Source organism: Chiloscyllium punctatum, chromosome 27, assembly GCF_047496795.1.
Source record: "Chiloscyllium punctatum isolate Juve2018m chromosome 27, sChiPun1.3, whole genome shotgun sequence".
NCBI classification, from domain to species: Eukaryota; Metazoa; Chordata; class Chondrichthyes; order Orectolobiformes; family Hemiscylliidae; genus Chiloscyllium; species Chiloscyllium punctatum.
In genome coordinates this window covers 44,047,632-44,064,411 of record NC_092765.1, presented here as the reverse complement: position 1 = coordinate 44,064,411, position 16,780 = coordinate 44,047,632, and the positions used below count along the sequence as shown (strand labels likewise).

At 39.9% G+C, this 16,780-nt stretch overlaps 1 protein-coding gene across 10 annotated transcripts in view; it reads left to right on the top strand.

The window, feature by feature from the left end:
• inpp5b (inositol polyphosphate-5-phosphatase B) overlaps positions 1–16,780 on the top strand; it is a 171,868-nt gene that overhangs the window by 106,286 nt on the left and 48,802 nt on the right. For all 10 annotated transcript variants that reach the window (XM_072548556.1, XM_072548558.1, XM_072548560.1 and 7 more), the window contains 2 exons: positions 1,160–1,274; positions 5,867–5,983. In XM_072548556.1, the coding sequence (XP_072404657.1) occupies positions 1,160–1,274; positions 5,867–5,983 (232 nt within the window). The remainder of the gene's footprint in view (positions 1–1,159; positions 1,275–5,866; positions 5,984–16,780) is intronic.

The following is a 16,780-nucleotide window of genomic DNA, read 5'->3' as shown; positions in this document are numbered from 1 at the left end:
AGAACCTTGGAATCACTTCTCCTTATTTTGAAATCATTCAGTATATCAAACAAAATACCATTCTTGAAGTGTAAATGACACACTGCTCCCAAACTAGTCCTAATTGTCCAGACTTGGAAAGGACGGTGGATGAAGAATTTTTGCCTGCTGAATTTTAATACATATACTAGAAACATTGACTTAGAATCAATGTGCACTAGTTGCTAAATAGGCACTGCAAGAGAAGCATTTCCTTTTTCTTGCATGAAGAACTGGAGTGCACTCCCTGAAGGGGTGGTGGAAACAAAAGTGAACTAGTTATAAATATCTTTACTCAACCAGTTCAGATATGTTGTCTCTCACGTTTGGAGAATGTGAGACTTGAGCACAATTCTCCTGGCTCAGAGACAGGGACACTACCATTGTGCCAGAAGAGCCTCTTGCAAATTCGTTATATATTTAAAAAGGATAGGTTTTTACTGGATTATATAGAGAAGAAAACAGGGAAGTGGCTCTTGTAGAGAACGCACACATGTGGTAGCTGAATGACTTCCTGTGTACTATGAGTCAAAAATAACTTTTTTTGAAAAGAGTGAATTCTGTTCAAGCAACTCAAAATAGTGCAATATTGATAGTTGATATTGTCTTGTTGCTGAAAGCTGTGAATCACCTCAACTCCAAAACTTTGCACTAACATGAACAGTTTTTAAGAACACTAAAAATAGTTGTGGGAACAGTTGGCCCTTTGGGCCAATCCCAACATTCATTAAGATCGTTGCTGATTAGCTACACTTCAAACACTTTCCCAATATCCCTTGATTTCCATGGTATCCAAAAAGTTGTCAATCTTGAATATAATCAATTGACTCAGCACCTGCAACTCTCTGAAGTATGCCAATTTGCCGCATACTGTTGTATGAATGCTGCTTCCATGCACAGTGCTGTTTTACAAGCATTATCGGCATCACTGTAAATACTCAAATGTAGCAAGCCCAGAACATGTGAACTCATAATGATATTTGCATCTCAGTTATAATTTAAGAATTATAAACTCATGAAAATTGAAGCCTTGTTAATAGTTTACGATCCAAATCTATTTCAAATAATTGTGTCTGAATTGAATTTCCAGACGTACTTCTGATTAAGAGCAGGCTAATCAAAATTTATTTGCTTTTAAAAGTTTTCAGGAAATTGACCTCAGTAAAGAAACATTCCTTTTTAATGAGACACCAAGGGAGGAGGAGTGGTTCATAGCTGTTTCTGAAAGTCTTCATCCTTCAGCTGCATATGCAAAGGTAAGTATATTGCATTTTTGTTGCATCCCTATTAAAGTGGTCTAACCAGCATTAAATTGTATAGGTTTGATCTTGAATTCTTTTCAGTTAGTTGGTGTCACCCAGGGCAATTTTGAGACAGCAGAATTAAATTGTGAACCAGGATTGAGAAACAAAATTATTAAAGACTTCTTACTCCCAGTCCAACAGCAAAATAAGCAGATCTTGGGTGACAACAGGATTTGATCTGGTGATAATGGCCCCTTGGTCAGACAGCTTGCATATATTTTACTGCTTCTGTGGCTTGCCAAAAGCACACTTTGAGAAATTGCTTTTCCCAACCATGATCGTCCGACCATTGTGACGTGGAAAATCCTGGTCATTTTGTCAAGGCTCACCAGTGAAAAATGCACTGGAAGGCTGCAAACAATATTGAATTAAGCGCAGCTTCAGGAAATAAGAAACAAAATTAAATGTGTGTGCAGGAGGATAAGATTGCCATTAAATCTAATGTATAGTATGTCTTTCCCCAACTCTGATGTTAGAGCTACTGAGTCCGCCTATGCTTGTGCCTTATTCCCATCTTTAAATTCTTTCCTGTATTTGTTTTTGCTACAGTGGTACTGCACTTGTTACAGGGTAAAAGTATTTACATCACAACCTCCTTGTTATAAGAGCAAAGATCAGTACAACGCAGGAGACTGTGCTGATGACACATGATGCTTTTCTAAACCAAAAGCCTTTTGCCTGTATGCAGTCCGTATACCTCTATTCCTTACCTATTCATTTTCTTTCAAGATGTCTTTTACTATTGTATTGCCTCTTCCTCTGCAGTGCATTTCAGGCACTTACCGCCCTCTGTGTAAAAAAAAATGCTTCTCATATCTCCTTTAAACTTACCCTCTTTTACCTTAAACCTATTTCTCCTCGTAATTGATGTTTATTAATAAAAACCGAAACAACTGCGGATGCTGTAAATCAGAAACAAAAACAGAAGTTGTTGGAAAGGCTCAACAGGTCTGGCAGCATCTGTGAAATCAGAGTTAACGTTTTGGGTCTGGTGACCCTTCCTCAGAACTGATAGTAGCTGGGACATTTCTATCCTGGGAAAAAGACTCCAACTTGGCAGTCTATCCATGCTTCTCATGATTTTGTAAACTTGTATCAGGTCACCTTCATCCTTTGACATTGAAGTGAAAACAAAGCAAGTTTGTCCAATTTCTCCTCATAGCTAATACCTTCCAAATCAGGCGACATCCTGGTAACCACTTCTGTACCTTCTCTAAGGTCACCACATCCTTTTTATAGTGTGTTGACCAGACTTCTGTATTATATTCCAAAAGTGGCCCAAGTAAAGTTCTATACAGCTGCAATATGACTTGCCAATATTTATATCTCGAACGATGAAGGCAAGCATGCCATATGCTTCTTGACCAACTTATCCACTTGTGTTGCCACTTCCAGGAAAACGTGGACCTGTTTGCCTGCATCCCTCTCTTTGTTGATGCTACTAAGGGTTCTGCCATTTACAGTACACTTCCCTCCTGTCATTAGATCTTCCAAAATGCATCACCTTGCATTTGTCCACATTAAACTGCATCTGCCATTTCTCCACCCAAGTTTCCAACCTTTCTCTATCCTGTTGTATTCTCTGTCAATCCTCTTCACTATCTGCAGCTCCAACCTTTGTGTCATTTGCAAACGTACAAATCAGATCGCCTCACATTTTCCTCCAGATCATTTATATATATATTACAAACAATAGGGGACCCAGCACTGATCCCTGCACAACACTACTATTCACAGATTTCCTGTCAGAAAAGTACCCTTCCACCACTACTCTTTCTTCTATGACTAAGCCAGTTCTATATCCATCTTACAAGTTCATCGCAAATCCCATGTGACTTCACCTCTTGTATTTGCCTGCCATGAGGGATCTTGTCAGAGGCCTTGCTGAAGTCCATATAGACACCATTTATGTCCTGCCCTTATGAATCATCTTTGTCACTTCCACAAAAAACTCAACCAAGGTTATGAGACACTATCTTTTTGACAGAAAGCCATGTTGCCTATCATTAATAAGTCCATATTTTTCCAAATCTGAGTAATTCTTATCCCTGAGAATCTTCTCAATAATTTCCCTAACATTGACAGAAGGGTCACCAGCCTGTGATTTCCTGGATTATGCCTGTTGCCCTTCATAAATAAAAACAACATTGGCTCTTCTCCAGTCATCTGGGACCTCTCCTGTGACTAAAGAGGATACAAGATGATTTCTACGATCTGTGATTAAAGATTTCATACAAGGCCCCAGCAATTTCCTCACTTATCTGCCTCAGCATTCTCAGATCTTAAAGATCCCATGAAATCCTCAGGACTTGTTTACCTTAATCATTTTAAAACACCTGACACCTTTTTTTTATATTGACATGCCCAGTAATATCAACATACCCCTCCTGCGGTCCTTCTCCTTTGTGAATATTAATGTAAAGTATCTCACCCACTTCCTTTGACTCCACGAATGAATTCCTTCCTTTGTCCTTGAGTGGACCTACCTTTTCCCTTGCTACCTTCTTACTCTTTATGTATGTACAAAACATCTTGGGATTTTCCCTAATCCTGTTTGCCAAAAGCTTTTAACCCTCCAAATATAGTGCCCTAATGTTACTATTGTTTTGTTTTGTATTTGGTAATAGAGAATTGGTTTCAACATTCTTTGCTTGATATGGTTGAGTCAGCACTCAATCTCTTCCTAAAAGTCTTGATTACTTTATCACAATTTAAGCTCCAATATTTTTATAACATCAGCCATATGCTGATGGTAATGAAATGCCTGAAACAATAGAGAACTGTACTTGGTTACCTCAATTTTAAGTCTGATATACAATTTGAGGACTTGGGAAGTGCAAGCATTTTGTTTCAACTTCGAAGGAAAACTGATAGGGTCTGAAGCTTTTGCCATGACAACCTGAAAGGAAATAACTGATTTTTAACATATTTCCCTGATCGGAATCCTGTAGGTGGGGAATGTTAATGGGGGGTGCAATTGTGAAGATGTGGCGTTCCTCTGCTAACAAACACAAAGGACGCTGGAGAAAACCAACAGGTCTGACAGCATCTGTAGAGAGGGAAACAGATTTAGCATTTCAAGTTCAGTGTGGCACTTCTTCAGTAAGTGGCTTGCTAAACTGCTTTGAAGGGTCATTTTTAGTCAACCATGTTGATGTGGAACCGGAATCAGATGGTAAGAATGGTAAGTTTCCTTCTTCCAGGGTATTATTGAATCATCCTGAGTTTTTATAATAATCCGATAGTCACTTAGCCAGTTTTCATTGAATTCCATGTATTTTAAACTGGATGCAAATTTTCAACATTCATGACCAAATTTTAATTTATTTTCTCTATTATTGTTGTGTCAGTTGTTGTTCATTTGATGTCTCTGAATTATGCAGTTCAGGGTTTAAGTTACCCTCCAGGGCTTGGGCACAAGAGTCAAAACTGATGTTCCAGTACTATACCAAAGAAACAGTATTAGAAATGCCATTTTTCAGAAGATAGGTTAAAACTAAGGCTCCATCACCTTGCTTGGATAGATGTAACACAATCCAATGGCTCTGTTTTGGAGAATGGAATTTATCCCTGGTGTACTCCCCAGTACCTAATCCCAGGTGAGCCCTTATTTTTGGGTGGCATAGTGGTTAGCATTGCTGCTTCACAGCGCCAGGGACCCAGGTTCAGTTCCAGCCTCGGGCGAATGTCTGTGTGGAGTTTGCACATTCTCCTCTTGGGTCTGTGTGGGTTTCCTCCGGGTGCTCCGGTTTCCTCCCACAATCCAAAGATGTGTAGGTTAGGGAAATTGGCCATGCAAATTATCCATAGTATTCAGGGATGTGTGGATGAGGTGCATTAGTCAGGGGTAAATGTAGAATAATAGGGTCAGGGAATGGGTCTGGTTGGGTTACTCTTCAGAGGGTCGGTGTGGACTTCATAGGCCAAATGGTCTGTTTCTACACTGAAGGATTCTATGACTTTTATGAATTAGCATTAATAAAACAGGTTATCTGGTAATAAAAACATTTGTGGAATTTTGCTGAGCACTTTTCGGCCATGTTTCCTATATTATCTTAAGAGCAGCGACTACACTGCAAACGATACTTAACTGTTGGCAGAACAGTTTGAGCAAACTGGTAGTTGTGAAACATTATGAATGCAAGTCTTCTTTTCCTAATAGTCCAGGGCCTCAGGATTACATGTTAAAAAAAATCTGCACTACACTATATTGATATAAAATAAACAGTGGAACCCTTATTGAGACCAATCCCTACCTAGTTCTTTAATGTCCTTAGGCGCACTTGCAGCAGTAATAATGACAATCGTGAAATATAATGGAGTTAGTTTCTACTCCTGCGGCCTTGTGACACAAGCATTGCTGAGAACAGCTAAAAGGGATTTAATTAAACTCTAGGTTTGACAAATATGACATATAAAGGCCTGCGTTCTGTTGAAGCAGTTAAATAGTAGCCATACGCCCTGCTGTGTTTTACCTTGTCCTTATGCTCGGCATCATAAATGTCTACGTTTGAAACCCCTGTAAAAGAGAATTTTAATTTCAGATCAAGCTTGTCCGGTTGGTTGGAATGATGCTCATGTTGCTTGTGAAGAAAGAACATGCTGCCTATGTAACTGAAGTAGAAGTGGAAACAGTGGGAACAGGCATCATGGGAAGAATGGTAAGGAAGACTGAAAAAAATGCGAGGCCAGTTTATTGTCTTTTCGATGAATGAGTGGTACAATTTCTCAGAACTCAAGTAGATTGTGAGGGTAACAATTCTACATGTAAAACACAATTTGCCAAAATTGTAGATGTCAAACCTTTGTTAAAGGTAGTTAGTATACAATGGGGTACTGTATTCAGTTATACAGAACTTTGGTCAGACCCGAGAAAAGTGAAAATGGAGGTCTTCTCTTTTATTCTTAAATGTATACAACGATGAAGCATCAATAATGCCTGGGATAGAGAATTACAAACATTCACAATCCTCAAAATTTGAGGATGTTTTTCCTTGTCTTAGTCCCCTTGACCTCGATGCTGTGTTTGACATTTCCCAGGTGGGAAAACAACTTTTAAGTTGACCTTTAACCCCTTCATAATCCTGTATGTTTTAATGAAATTACCTCTCATTCTTCTATATTCCAAAGAGTACACAGGCACAATTTACTCATCCTTTCTTCATACGATAACCACTCATCCTTGAACCTTCACTCTAACACCTCCAGTGCAAGCATATACTTCCCTGGTAATGTTTTTAGTTTTGGGCTCCAAATATCAAGAAAGATATATTGACTTTGAGGAGGATACAGCACACATTTGCTAGAATGATACCTGGACTTAATTTTTGGCAATCTGTTCTCATAATCATTTATGTTAACATGATGTTACGTGGGGTTACAGGGATAGGGTGGGAGCTGGGTCTGGGTGGGATGCTCTTCGGAGTGTCGGTATGGACACAATGGGCCAAATAGCCTCTTTCCGCACTGTAGGGATTTTATGATTCCTTTGAGTTCAGAAGGCTAAGATGCACCACTAATCAAGGTCTTTACAATAATGAAAGAATTGAAGAGAGCAGATACAGATAAACTATTTCCTCTTGTAGAAGAACTATGAGCAGTGGGGAATAATCGCGAATCATTGAGGTGAGATATCAAGAAACAGTTTTTCTCAGAGACTTGTGGAAATCCAGAACTCTGTTTGGTAGGTGGATGTATGCGGCTGGAGAAGAATTAAGATTTTCAGAGTTGAGATCAATAGATCTTTGTTCAAGGGATATGGAACATAATTGAGATTGATATTCAAATTAACCACCGTCTGATTAACAGGTTAGAAGAGTGAACAGCCTTCTCTTGATCCTATAATCTTGACCCGAAGCCTGAGACCAGTTTTTAGCTTGTTTCCATGGTAGTGAGTTTTGAGAAGATTTGTTTCCATGGGCAGGGCAGTTCTACAGGAGAGGAGTCTGGAAATAAGTTGTCAGAGGAAAAATATAATTTCATAATGGACATGATTATTTTTAAGAAACTAGAATATCAACATTATAGCAATGTCCAATTGTGCATCTTACATATAATTTCACTCTAGTAAAGCCTATTCTTGTGTCAAGGGATAGACCGTGTTACCTCTAGTTATGTTTCTCTGTATCAAGGCCTATAAGTGCTGAATATATTTTAACTGTTCACTATTGGGAGTGTTGAGACTAGTCAAGTTACAGACAGTCATGTAGAGAAAAAAATGCAAGTTAAGAAATAAATACAGAAATTGCAGGGAAAACTCAGCAGGCCTGGCAGCATCAGTAGAGAGAGAGCAGAGTTTCGGGTCCAGTGACCCTTCGGAACTGGAGTTTTTCAGTTCTGAAGACTCACAGGACCTGAAACACTGAATCTGCTTTCTCTCCATAGATGTTGCCAGACCTGCTGAGTTTTCTCAGCAATTTCTGTTACTGTTTCTGGTTTCCAGCATCTGGAGTTCTTAGGGGTTTCTTTTTAAAGCAAAAAGTACTCTGGGTCTTAACAATTATGAAACTTCCTGTTCTAACTATTCCTCGGAAATGTAAAGCGGAAGTATATTTTAGCACAATAGGACCAGTTAACAAAAGCACGGTACATATTTGTTGCCCTGCTGAGGTGGACATGGTTATAAGTAGTGCTTTATTCAACATGCTTTAACACACGTTGCAGTTCAATTATCGTGCCAATGTAATATTTAGAGACAGGAAGTTCCACTTATTTACTTTAACTTTACAGGCATTGTTGTATGAAGAGAAAAAATAATGATGATAACAGTCTTTTAGAAACTGCAGGACACTCAGTGAAAAGTATTTTCTTGCAGGAGTAGAACCTGTAACTCTCCCTGCCAGCAGGTGGCAGTGAGAAACAGGCTGTCCACTGCCTTTCAGATGTAGAAGGCAGGTTTATTTGTGACTGGTACAGGCAAATGTCATAACTGCTTCACAGTCTCATGATGCAGTATAACATGGCTAATAATTTATCTGTCAATCTGGTAATTTTTTTTATTTCACAGCAGAACTGCAAATGAACTGATGCAGAAAAAAAGTTTGAAATTTCAAATGTACCTTTAATTGGATAATATATTAATATGCATTTTTAGTTTTAATTAGAAGCTTATCTTGCTTTGTGTACTCATTTAGAATATCAATTGAATGATTTACATTAATATTAGCGAAGGCGCTCCTTTGCAGAATAGATTATATATAATGTCAAGACTAGTTTACCTGCCCTTCCCCTGAAGCTGTATAGCATTGGAATCTTCTCACCAGTTGATGGATGTCTCAGTTGTTATGAGTACATTGATGAATGAAGAATCTAATTCTGCACACAGATACAGGATGTCAAACCATATTGACCACAAGCTGCCCATCTGTCTTGGGTGACTGGTTAGGAATGGGTAATAAAAGAGATAGGAGGTCAGGAATACTCCTCCCACCTCATTCAGGGAGAAACCTGACATTATTAAAGACATGGGGCTGAATAGACCCTCCCAGGGAAGCCAAAACAAGGGGAACAATGGACACAATGGTCTCTACCACTTCTTTCCAGCCATAGAGTTATGTAGCACTGAAACAGACCCTTCAGTCCAACTCGCTCATGCCAACCAGGTTTCCCAAACTAAACTAGTCCCATTTGCTTTCTTTAGGCCTATTTTCTATTCGTGTTCCTGTCCAAATGGCTTTCAAATGTTGTAATCGTGCCAACCTCTACCACTTCCTCTGACAAGTTAATTCCATATACGCACCACCCTGTGTATACAAGTCCCTTTTAAATCTTTCTCCTCTCACCTTAAACCAGTACCCTCTAGTTTTGGTCTCTGTTACCCTAATGAGAAGACCTTGGCTATTCACCTTATCTATGTCTCTCAATAAGGGTCACCCCTCAACTTCCTATGCTGCAGAGAACAAAGTTCCAGCCTCTTATAACTCCAACCCTTCAGTCATGGTAACATTCTTGTAAATCTTTTCTGCGCCAGACCCATTTTAATAACATCCTTCTTAAAGCAGGGTGACCAGAAGTATACACATTATTCGAAAAGTGGCCTCACCAGTGCCTTACAGCTGCAACATGATATCCCACCTCTGATACTTAATGCTCTGATCAATGAAGACAAGTGTGCCAAATGTCGTCTTCACCATCCTGTCTACCCGTGACACCACTTTCAAGGAATTGTGTACCTGAGCCCTTAGATCTCTCTATTCAACAACCCTCCCCAGGGCCCTACCATTAACTGTTTAAGTCCAGCCCTGGTTTATCTTATCGAAATGTAACATCTCACATTTATCTAAATTAAACTCTATCTGCCACTCCTCAGCCCATTGACACATTGCCACAGTCTCTTTGTAGTCTTAGATAACCTTCTTCACTGTCCAGTTTTGGTGTTCTCTGCAAACTTATTAACCATGCCTCCGATATTCCTGTCCAAACTGTTTTTATAAATGACAGACAACAGTGGAATGGGCCCTCTACAGATGAATCATTCCACTCCACTTTCCCTTGCTCAAACTAAAGGAATGCTGATAGTAGGTATGCTTCAGGGTGTCTGTTATTCAGGGATTTCTTAAGTGTGGCTAGAGATAAGAAATGCCACAGATTGAACAAAGTTACATTAATTAGGCTAACTACTTGTATAGTACAAGTGATCCTTTATCCGACATCGTCAGGACCAGCTGTTTTTCGGAATTCGAAATTTTTCGAGTTTCAGAATAAGTGACAGTTTGATGGTGAAATTCTTAACAACCTTACCGGAAGAGCATGACTCACAAAGTGAAACAGGTCTTGAGAGGGAATCCAGGTCTGCCATGGCTGGGCCACGCGCGCCCCCCCCCCCCCTCCCCGCTCGGACATCGCATCTGAGTGACACACTTCGAATGGGTGTCAACTTGGGTTTGCACACCAAACAACCTTGTTAATGAGAAAAAAAAAATTGACAAAAAAATCTTCGGATTTCGGAGCGTTTTGGATTTTGGAACTTCAGATAAAGGATCGTTTACCTGTGCTACTTCACAGCATCACTACATTGACTGACTGCTTTTATTTCTGTGATAGGCCTTGGGTAGACACTACCATTGCTGCAGACACTGCCATTGCCACAGCTGTAGACTGTTGCCTGTGCAGCCCATGTTTGTTAGTCCCATTGATTTTGAAGAAATTCATTCAGGCTTTGCAGATTGCAACTTGTAACGATCCTTGCCCTCCAGGGAAATCAGTTCTTGCCTGGGTTTGAAGCTACACTACACTAATACAATTTCAGGCTGTTTCATGGAGTGGTAGACTTCTCATTTAGATACAGCATTCCTTGCTGGGTGTATTTATTCCTGTGATATTAATGTGAAATGTATAAATTAAAACAGACTCCAATTTCCCCTTTTTTGTTGATTCATAACTCAGATTTATAAGTTGCACTTGATTTAAATTAGCTTTATTTTTAAAAAGAACTTTTTTTTGCTGTTTTGTACAGCATAATTATTGTGTAACTATTTATTTGTTTCATTTACGTTCATAACTCTATTATAATAAACTCTAAAGTGAATGAAGGCTGAAATATGATCCATTTTTAGTCCTTGCTTTTGAATTTTTTGTTGCTTGTTTTATAGTTGCTTTATAGTTTGTAGTGATAATTTTGCTAATTTTACTTTGTATTGCCTCTGAATTTAATATTAGAACTTCAAAGGAGTGTAGAAATGATGAAAGAGAATTAACTTACTGTGTGGTGTAGGTTGTGAGTGATTTGATCCTCAGTCATTCAAAGCGCATGATGGCCATCCTAAAATCATATTTTCCAGTATTCTGATAATCCTGGTTCAGCAGTTGTCTATTATTCTAGCAGTTCTATACCTTTATTTAATATATGTGAGGCAGTAATGAATATCTATTTGTTAACTGAGGGGTATACAATCCATTTAGCTAAATGATTGTCCTTCCTGGGCCAGATTTTCATGGTAGAGGGTGATTTGGACACTATTAAAGCTGAGATTAAATTCTCTATTTCCATGTACAATCCCCAGGACTGGCCTGAAATCTGGAACTCTGCTAGTACTGCTCTTAGTCAGGGGGGAAGGGAAAAGGAAAGCAACAGGAAATATGATGATAAACAAAAAGTCAGCAGCAGGTTAGCATGCATGCAGGAGGGTTTAAGTTCAAGGCAGACTATGAAAGAAGTAAAAAGGAAGGATAACTCAAGAAATATTAGAGATGTTGTGAATCATGATGGTAAGAAAGCTAGCATAAAGGCACTTTACCTGAATGCTCATTGCTTTTGTTGCAAGGTTGATGAGTTAATGGCACAAATCATCATGAATGAATATGATTTAGTAGTCATTACTGAGACATGGTTATAGAATGGTCACAACTGGGAGTTAAATATCCAGGGGTATCAGACTATTCAGAAGAACAGACAGGAAGGTAAGGGAAGTGGTGTAGCTGATACTCAAGGACCACATCAGGGCGAGGCTGATATAGGCACTATGGAAAATAAGATTGAATCCATTTGGGTGGAAGTTCGAAATTCTAAGAAGAAAAAGTCATTGATAAGCGTAGTCTATCAGCCACCAAATAATAATTTCACATTGGGACTGGCAATAGAAAAGAAATAACTATTGCCTGTAAAAATAGTACAGCTATTATTATAGGGGAGTTTTAATCTACATGTAGACTAGTCGAATCAGCTCAGTCAGGGTATTCTTGAGGGGGAGTTCGTTGAGCGTATCCATGATAGTTTTCTTGAACAGTACGTAATGGAACCGACAAGGGAGCAAGCTATCCTAGATCTGGTCCTGTGTAATGAGACAGGAATAATTAATGACCTTATAGTTAGGGATCCTGTTGGAAGGAGTGATCACTGTATGGTTGGATTTAGAATACAGATGGAGAGTGTGGAGATAAAATCCAATACCAGGGTCCTGTGCCTGAACAAGGGGGACTACAATAGAATGAGGGATGACTTGGCTAAAGTAGACTGGAAACAAAGATTTTATGGTGGGACAGTTGATGAGCAGTGGAGGACTTTCAAAGAATCTTTTCAAAGTGCTCAGCCAAAGTATATTCCAGTGAAAAGGAAGGACTGTAAGAAAAGGGGTAATCTGCCGTGGGTGTCTAAGGAAATAAGAGAGGCTATCAAATTGAAAGAGAAAGCATACAAAGTGGCCAAAAAGAGCATGAAACTAGAAGACTGGAAAATCTTTGAAGGCCAATAGAAAGCCACAAAAAGAGCTATGAAGAAAAGTCAGATAGAACATGAGAAAAAAACTAGCGCAGAATATAAAGACAGATAGCAAACGTTTCTATCAGTATATGAAATGACAAAGAGTGGCTAAAGTAAATGTTAGTCCTTTTGAGAATGAGAAGGGGCATTTAGTTCTGGGATATGATGAAATGGCCGTGGCATTGAACAGGTATTTTGTGTCAGTCTTCACAGTGGAGGACTCTAATAACATGTCAGTAAGTGACAAAGAGGCGAAGGTAGGTGAGGACCTGGAAATAGTCATTATTACGGAAGAACTAGTGTTGGGCAAGCTAATGGAGCTAAGGATAGATAAGTCTCCTGGCCCTGATGGAATGCATCCCAGGGGACTAAAAGAAATGGCAGGAGAAATAGCAGGTGCACTGGCAGTAATTTTCCAAAATTCACTGGATGCTGGAGCAGTCTCAGCAATTTGAAAAACAGCAAATGTGACATCACTGTTTAAAAAGGGAGGTAGGCAAAAGATAGGGAATTATAGACCTGTTAGCTTAACGTCTGTAGTGGAGAAGATGCTTGAGTCTATTATCAAGGAAGAAGTAGCAAGGCATCTCACAAAAATTGTCCTGTTGGACAGATGCAGCATGGGTTCATGAAGGGCAGATCATCCTTGACAAATCTTTTGGAATTCTATAAAGACATTTCAAGCAAGGTGGACAATGGGGACCCAGTGGATGTGGTCATAGAATCATAGAGATGTACAGCATGGAAACAGACCCTTTGGTCCAACTCATCCATGGGATTGAAGATAGATTACCACACAGAAAGTCAGGATTAATGGGTCTTTTCAGGTTGGAAAGATATCACTGGGTGTTCTTGTGCATGAAACACTACCCTCACAGGTCTGTTAGGTGGCACAGTATTGAATATCTTTTGGAAGTCCACGTACAACACATCTGTTAAAATGCCTGGTCTCCACTTGGACCTCTGTGCCCACAAACGTTTTCTTTTTCCCCAACAAGGGCCTAATGTTTGCAATTCTCTGACACCATCTGTGAATCCAAGGAAGATTGGAAGACATACCTCTGCTCCACTGTCTTGTCATCTTATTATGTCCAGTGCCTCTGCAATTTCCACTCTTATTTCCTTCACCATCATTGGATGCATTTCATATGAGGGAGGAAGAGAGCTTCTTCAAGGAAGGTTTCCTTGTAAGAGGATTCGCAGTAGGTTAAAATCTTCTAGGAGAAAGTGAGGACTGCAGATGCTGGAGATCAGAGCTGAAAATGTGTTGCTGGAAAAGCGCAGCAGGTCAGGCAGCATCCAAGGAGCAGGAGAATCAACATTTCAGGCATGAGCTGTCTTCCTCCCTCTACAAGATTCCTGAAGAAGGGCTCATACCCGAAATGTCGATTCTCCTGCTCCTTGGATGCTGCCTGACCTGCTGCGCTTTTCCAGCAACACATTTTCAGCTCTGCATTTCATCTGATCCTAGTACCTTATCAACTTTACATACTGACTTACTCAAACCCATCTCTTTATCAATTTAAACTCTTTCAGGTAACTACATTTTGTCCTTTGTCAGCATGCCCTGGGCTCCATCTGCCTTGTAAATAAAGCATCCATTTAACACCTCAGCCATTTAGAATACTTCTTAAATGTTTTGATGGATACTGCCTCTTACACTCTTTTGGAACTCAGTTCCAGATATCCATCACCCTTTGGTGGATTTTCTTTTCCCCTTAAATTCCCTGCTACATTCCAACCTTAAAACTATACCCTCGGTTAGTGACCCATCTCTAAGGGGAGAGGTAAATCAGGATAAACCTATCCCTCATAACTTTATTCATTCGATCAGACCCCTTCACCTTCTATACTCTAAGAAAAGCAATCCCAGCCTCTATTCTTAGCTAAATTGCTCCAGCCCAGGCCACATCTTTTATGAAGACCAACTGTTTAGAGGCACCTCAGATGTTGGTCATGAGAGGATCTACATTGGTCTACTGTACTGTGCCTTCATGTACAGTAGCTGTAGAATAAAATATGAAAACTCAATTGCACAAAGATTTCCAAAAGGCCTTCAACTGGGCACCGTACAAGACGCTGCTGCATAAGATAAGAATGCATAGAGTTAGGGGTAGAGTATTAGCATGGATAGAGGATTGGTTGACTAACGAGAAGCAAAGAGTGGAGATAAATGAGTGCTATTCTGGCTGGGAATCAGTGACTCGTGGTGTGCCTCAAGGAACAGTGGAGGGATCGCAATTATTTACAATTTATTTTGATGATTTGGAGTTTGGGGACCACGTGTACAGTGTCGGAAGTTTGTAGATGACACTAAGATGAGTGGCAGAGCAAAGTGTGCAGAGGACTGAGAAACTTTGCAGAGGAACATAGATACGTTGAGTGAGTGGGTTAAGGTCTAGCAGATGGAATACAATATTAATAAATGTGGAGTCATGCATTTAGGTCGGCGTAACAATAAAAAAGATTATTACTTGATAATCACTTGAACGGTAAAAAGTTGCAGCATGCTGCTATGCGGAGGGACCTGGTGTCCTTGTGCATGAATCACAGAAGGTTGGTATGCAGGTACAACAAGTAATTCGGAAGGCAAATGGAATTTTGTTCTTCATTGCTAAAGGGATGCAGTTTAAAAGCAAGGAGGTTATGTTGCAGCTGTACAAGGTGCTGGTGAGGCCACACCAGGAGTACTGTGTGCAGTTTTGGTCTCCTTACTTGAGAAAGGATGTACTGGCACTGGAGGGGGTGCAGAGGAGGTTCACTGGGTTGATTCAGGAGTTGAGGGCTTGGCTTATTAGGAGAGACTGAATAGATTGGGATTTCATTCATTGAAATTCAGAAGAATGAGGGGGATCTTATAGAAACGTATAAAATTATAAAGGGAGTGGATAAGGTAGAATTGGAGAGGATGTTTCCACTGGCAGGTGAAGCCAGGATAAGAGGGGATTGCCTCAAAGTTAGGGGGAGCAGATTTAGGACTGAATTGAGAAGGAACATCTTCACCCAGAGGGTTGTTAATCTATGGAATTCCTTGCCCAGTGAGGTAGTTGATGCTGCTTCAGTAAATGCTTTTAAAGCTAAGGTAGTTTTTTTTTGAAAAATAAAGGAATTGAGGGTTACTGTGAGAGCACAGATAAGTGGAGCTGAAGCCACGAAAACTTTAGCCATGATCGTATTGAATGGTGGAGCAGGCTCGAAGGGTTGGATGGCCTACTCCTGCTCCTAGTTCTTATGTTCTCATATGCAAATAATGATATCAGCATTTATTTTTTTGTCACATTTCTGTGTATGTAAATCTCCAATGGCTGTGCTCAGGTATTTGGAGTAAATGGTATACCTTTTAGCAGTATTTGTTGTAGGAGAAAGTGAGGACTGCAGATGCTGGAGATCAGAGTCAAGAGTGTGGTGCTGTAAAAACACAGCAGGTCAGGCAGCATCCAAGGCACAGACGTTTCAGGCATAAGCACTAACCAGCTCAAGGAGGTTGCTGCACTAACTCTGGAACTGTAAGAGCTCATGCTACCTGTTACCCCTTGATTTCAGTGGCCACTATAATGGTGCTACCAATCTCTGATCTAAATTAATTGCTCACCAATTTTGTCTTCTGCTATGCCTCATTCTCCCCTCAAAGCTGACTTTATTGGGGAATGGCTAGATGGGCCAGGGACTCCCCAAATTGGCAACTGATGTGTTGGATTTGATGGCGATTGTCAGATGGTTATTCAGTTACAAATAGACATCACACTGGTACACTGGTCATTACTTAAAAAATATTCACTTGCGTCTGCAGCCAACAAAAACAGTGAGTAGTGATTAAGAGTGCAAACAGCAGAGAGTTTTGTTATGGTGCCAATTCCATAACAAGCCAATTGATAGGAAGCACCTCAGCGCAGACTGAGAATCAAATCTCAGTATCCTAGTCTACATCAACTCAGCTTGTCACTGAATCAATGCCCTCGAGACATTGGGATAGCAAAGTATGTTTAATAATGAATACTTTTGCTCTTTTCATCTGAAAGAAAGGATCCTTACTTCTGCAGGAAGTGAGAATGAAAGAGGTAATAGCTCTGAGCTGGCCTCCCACCATCAACACAGAGTCTCATGGATAAGTGTAGATCATTGAAGTTTGATTGTACTCTGACTGTGAATTGAAAGACAAAGAACAGACAGGAATGATGATCTCAGAAATGCTACCAGATTATGCTGGAGTGGAGCATTTTGCGACTTTCCATTTTTAGTTCTGAATCTTCTGGCTTGATAA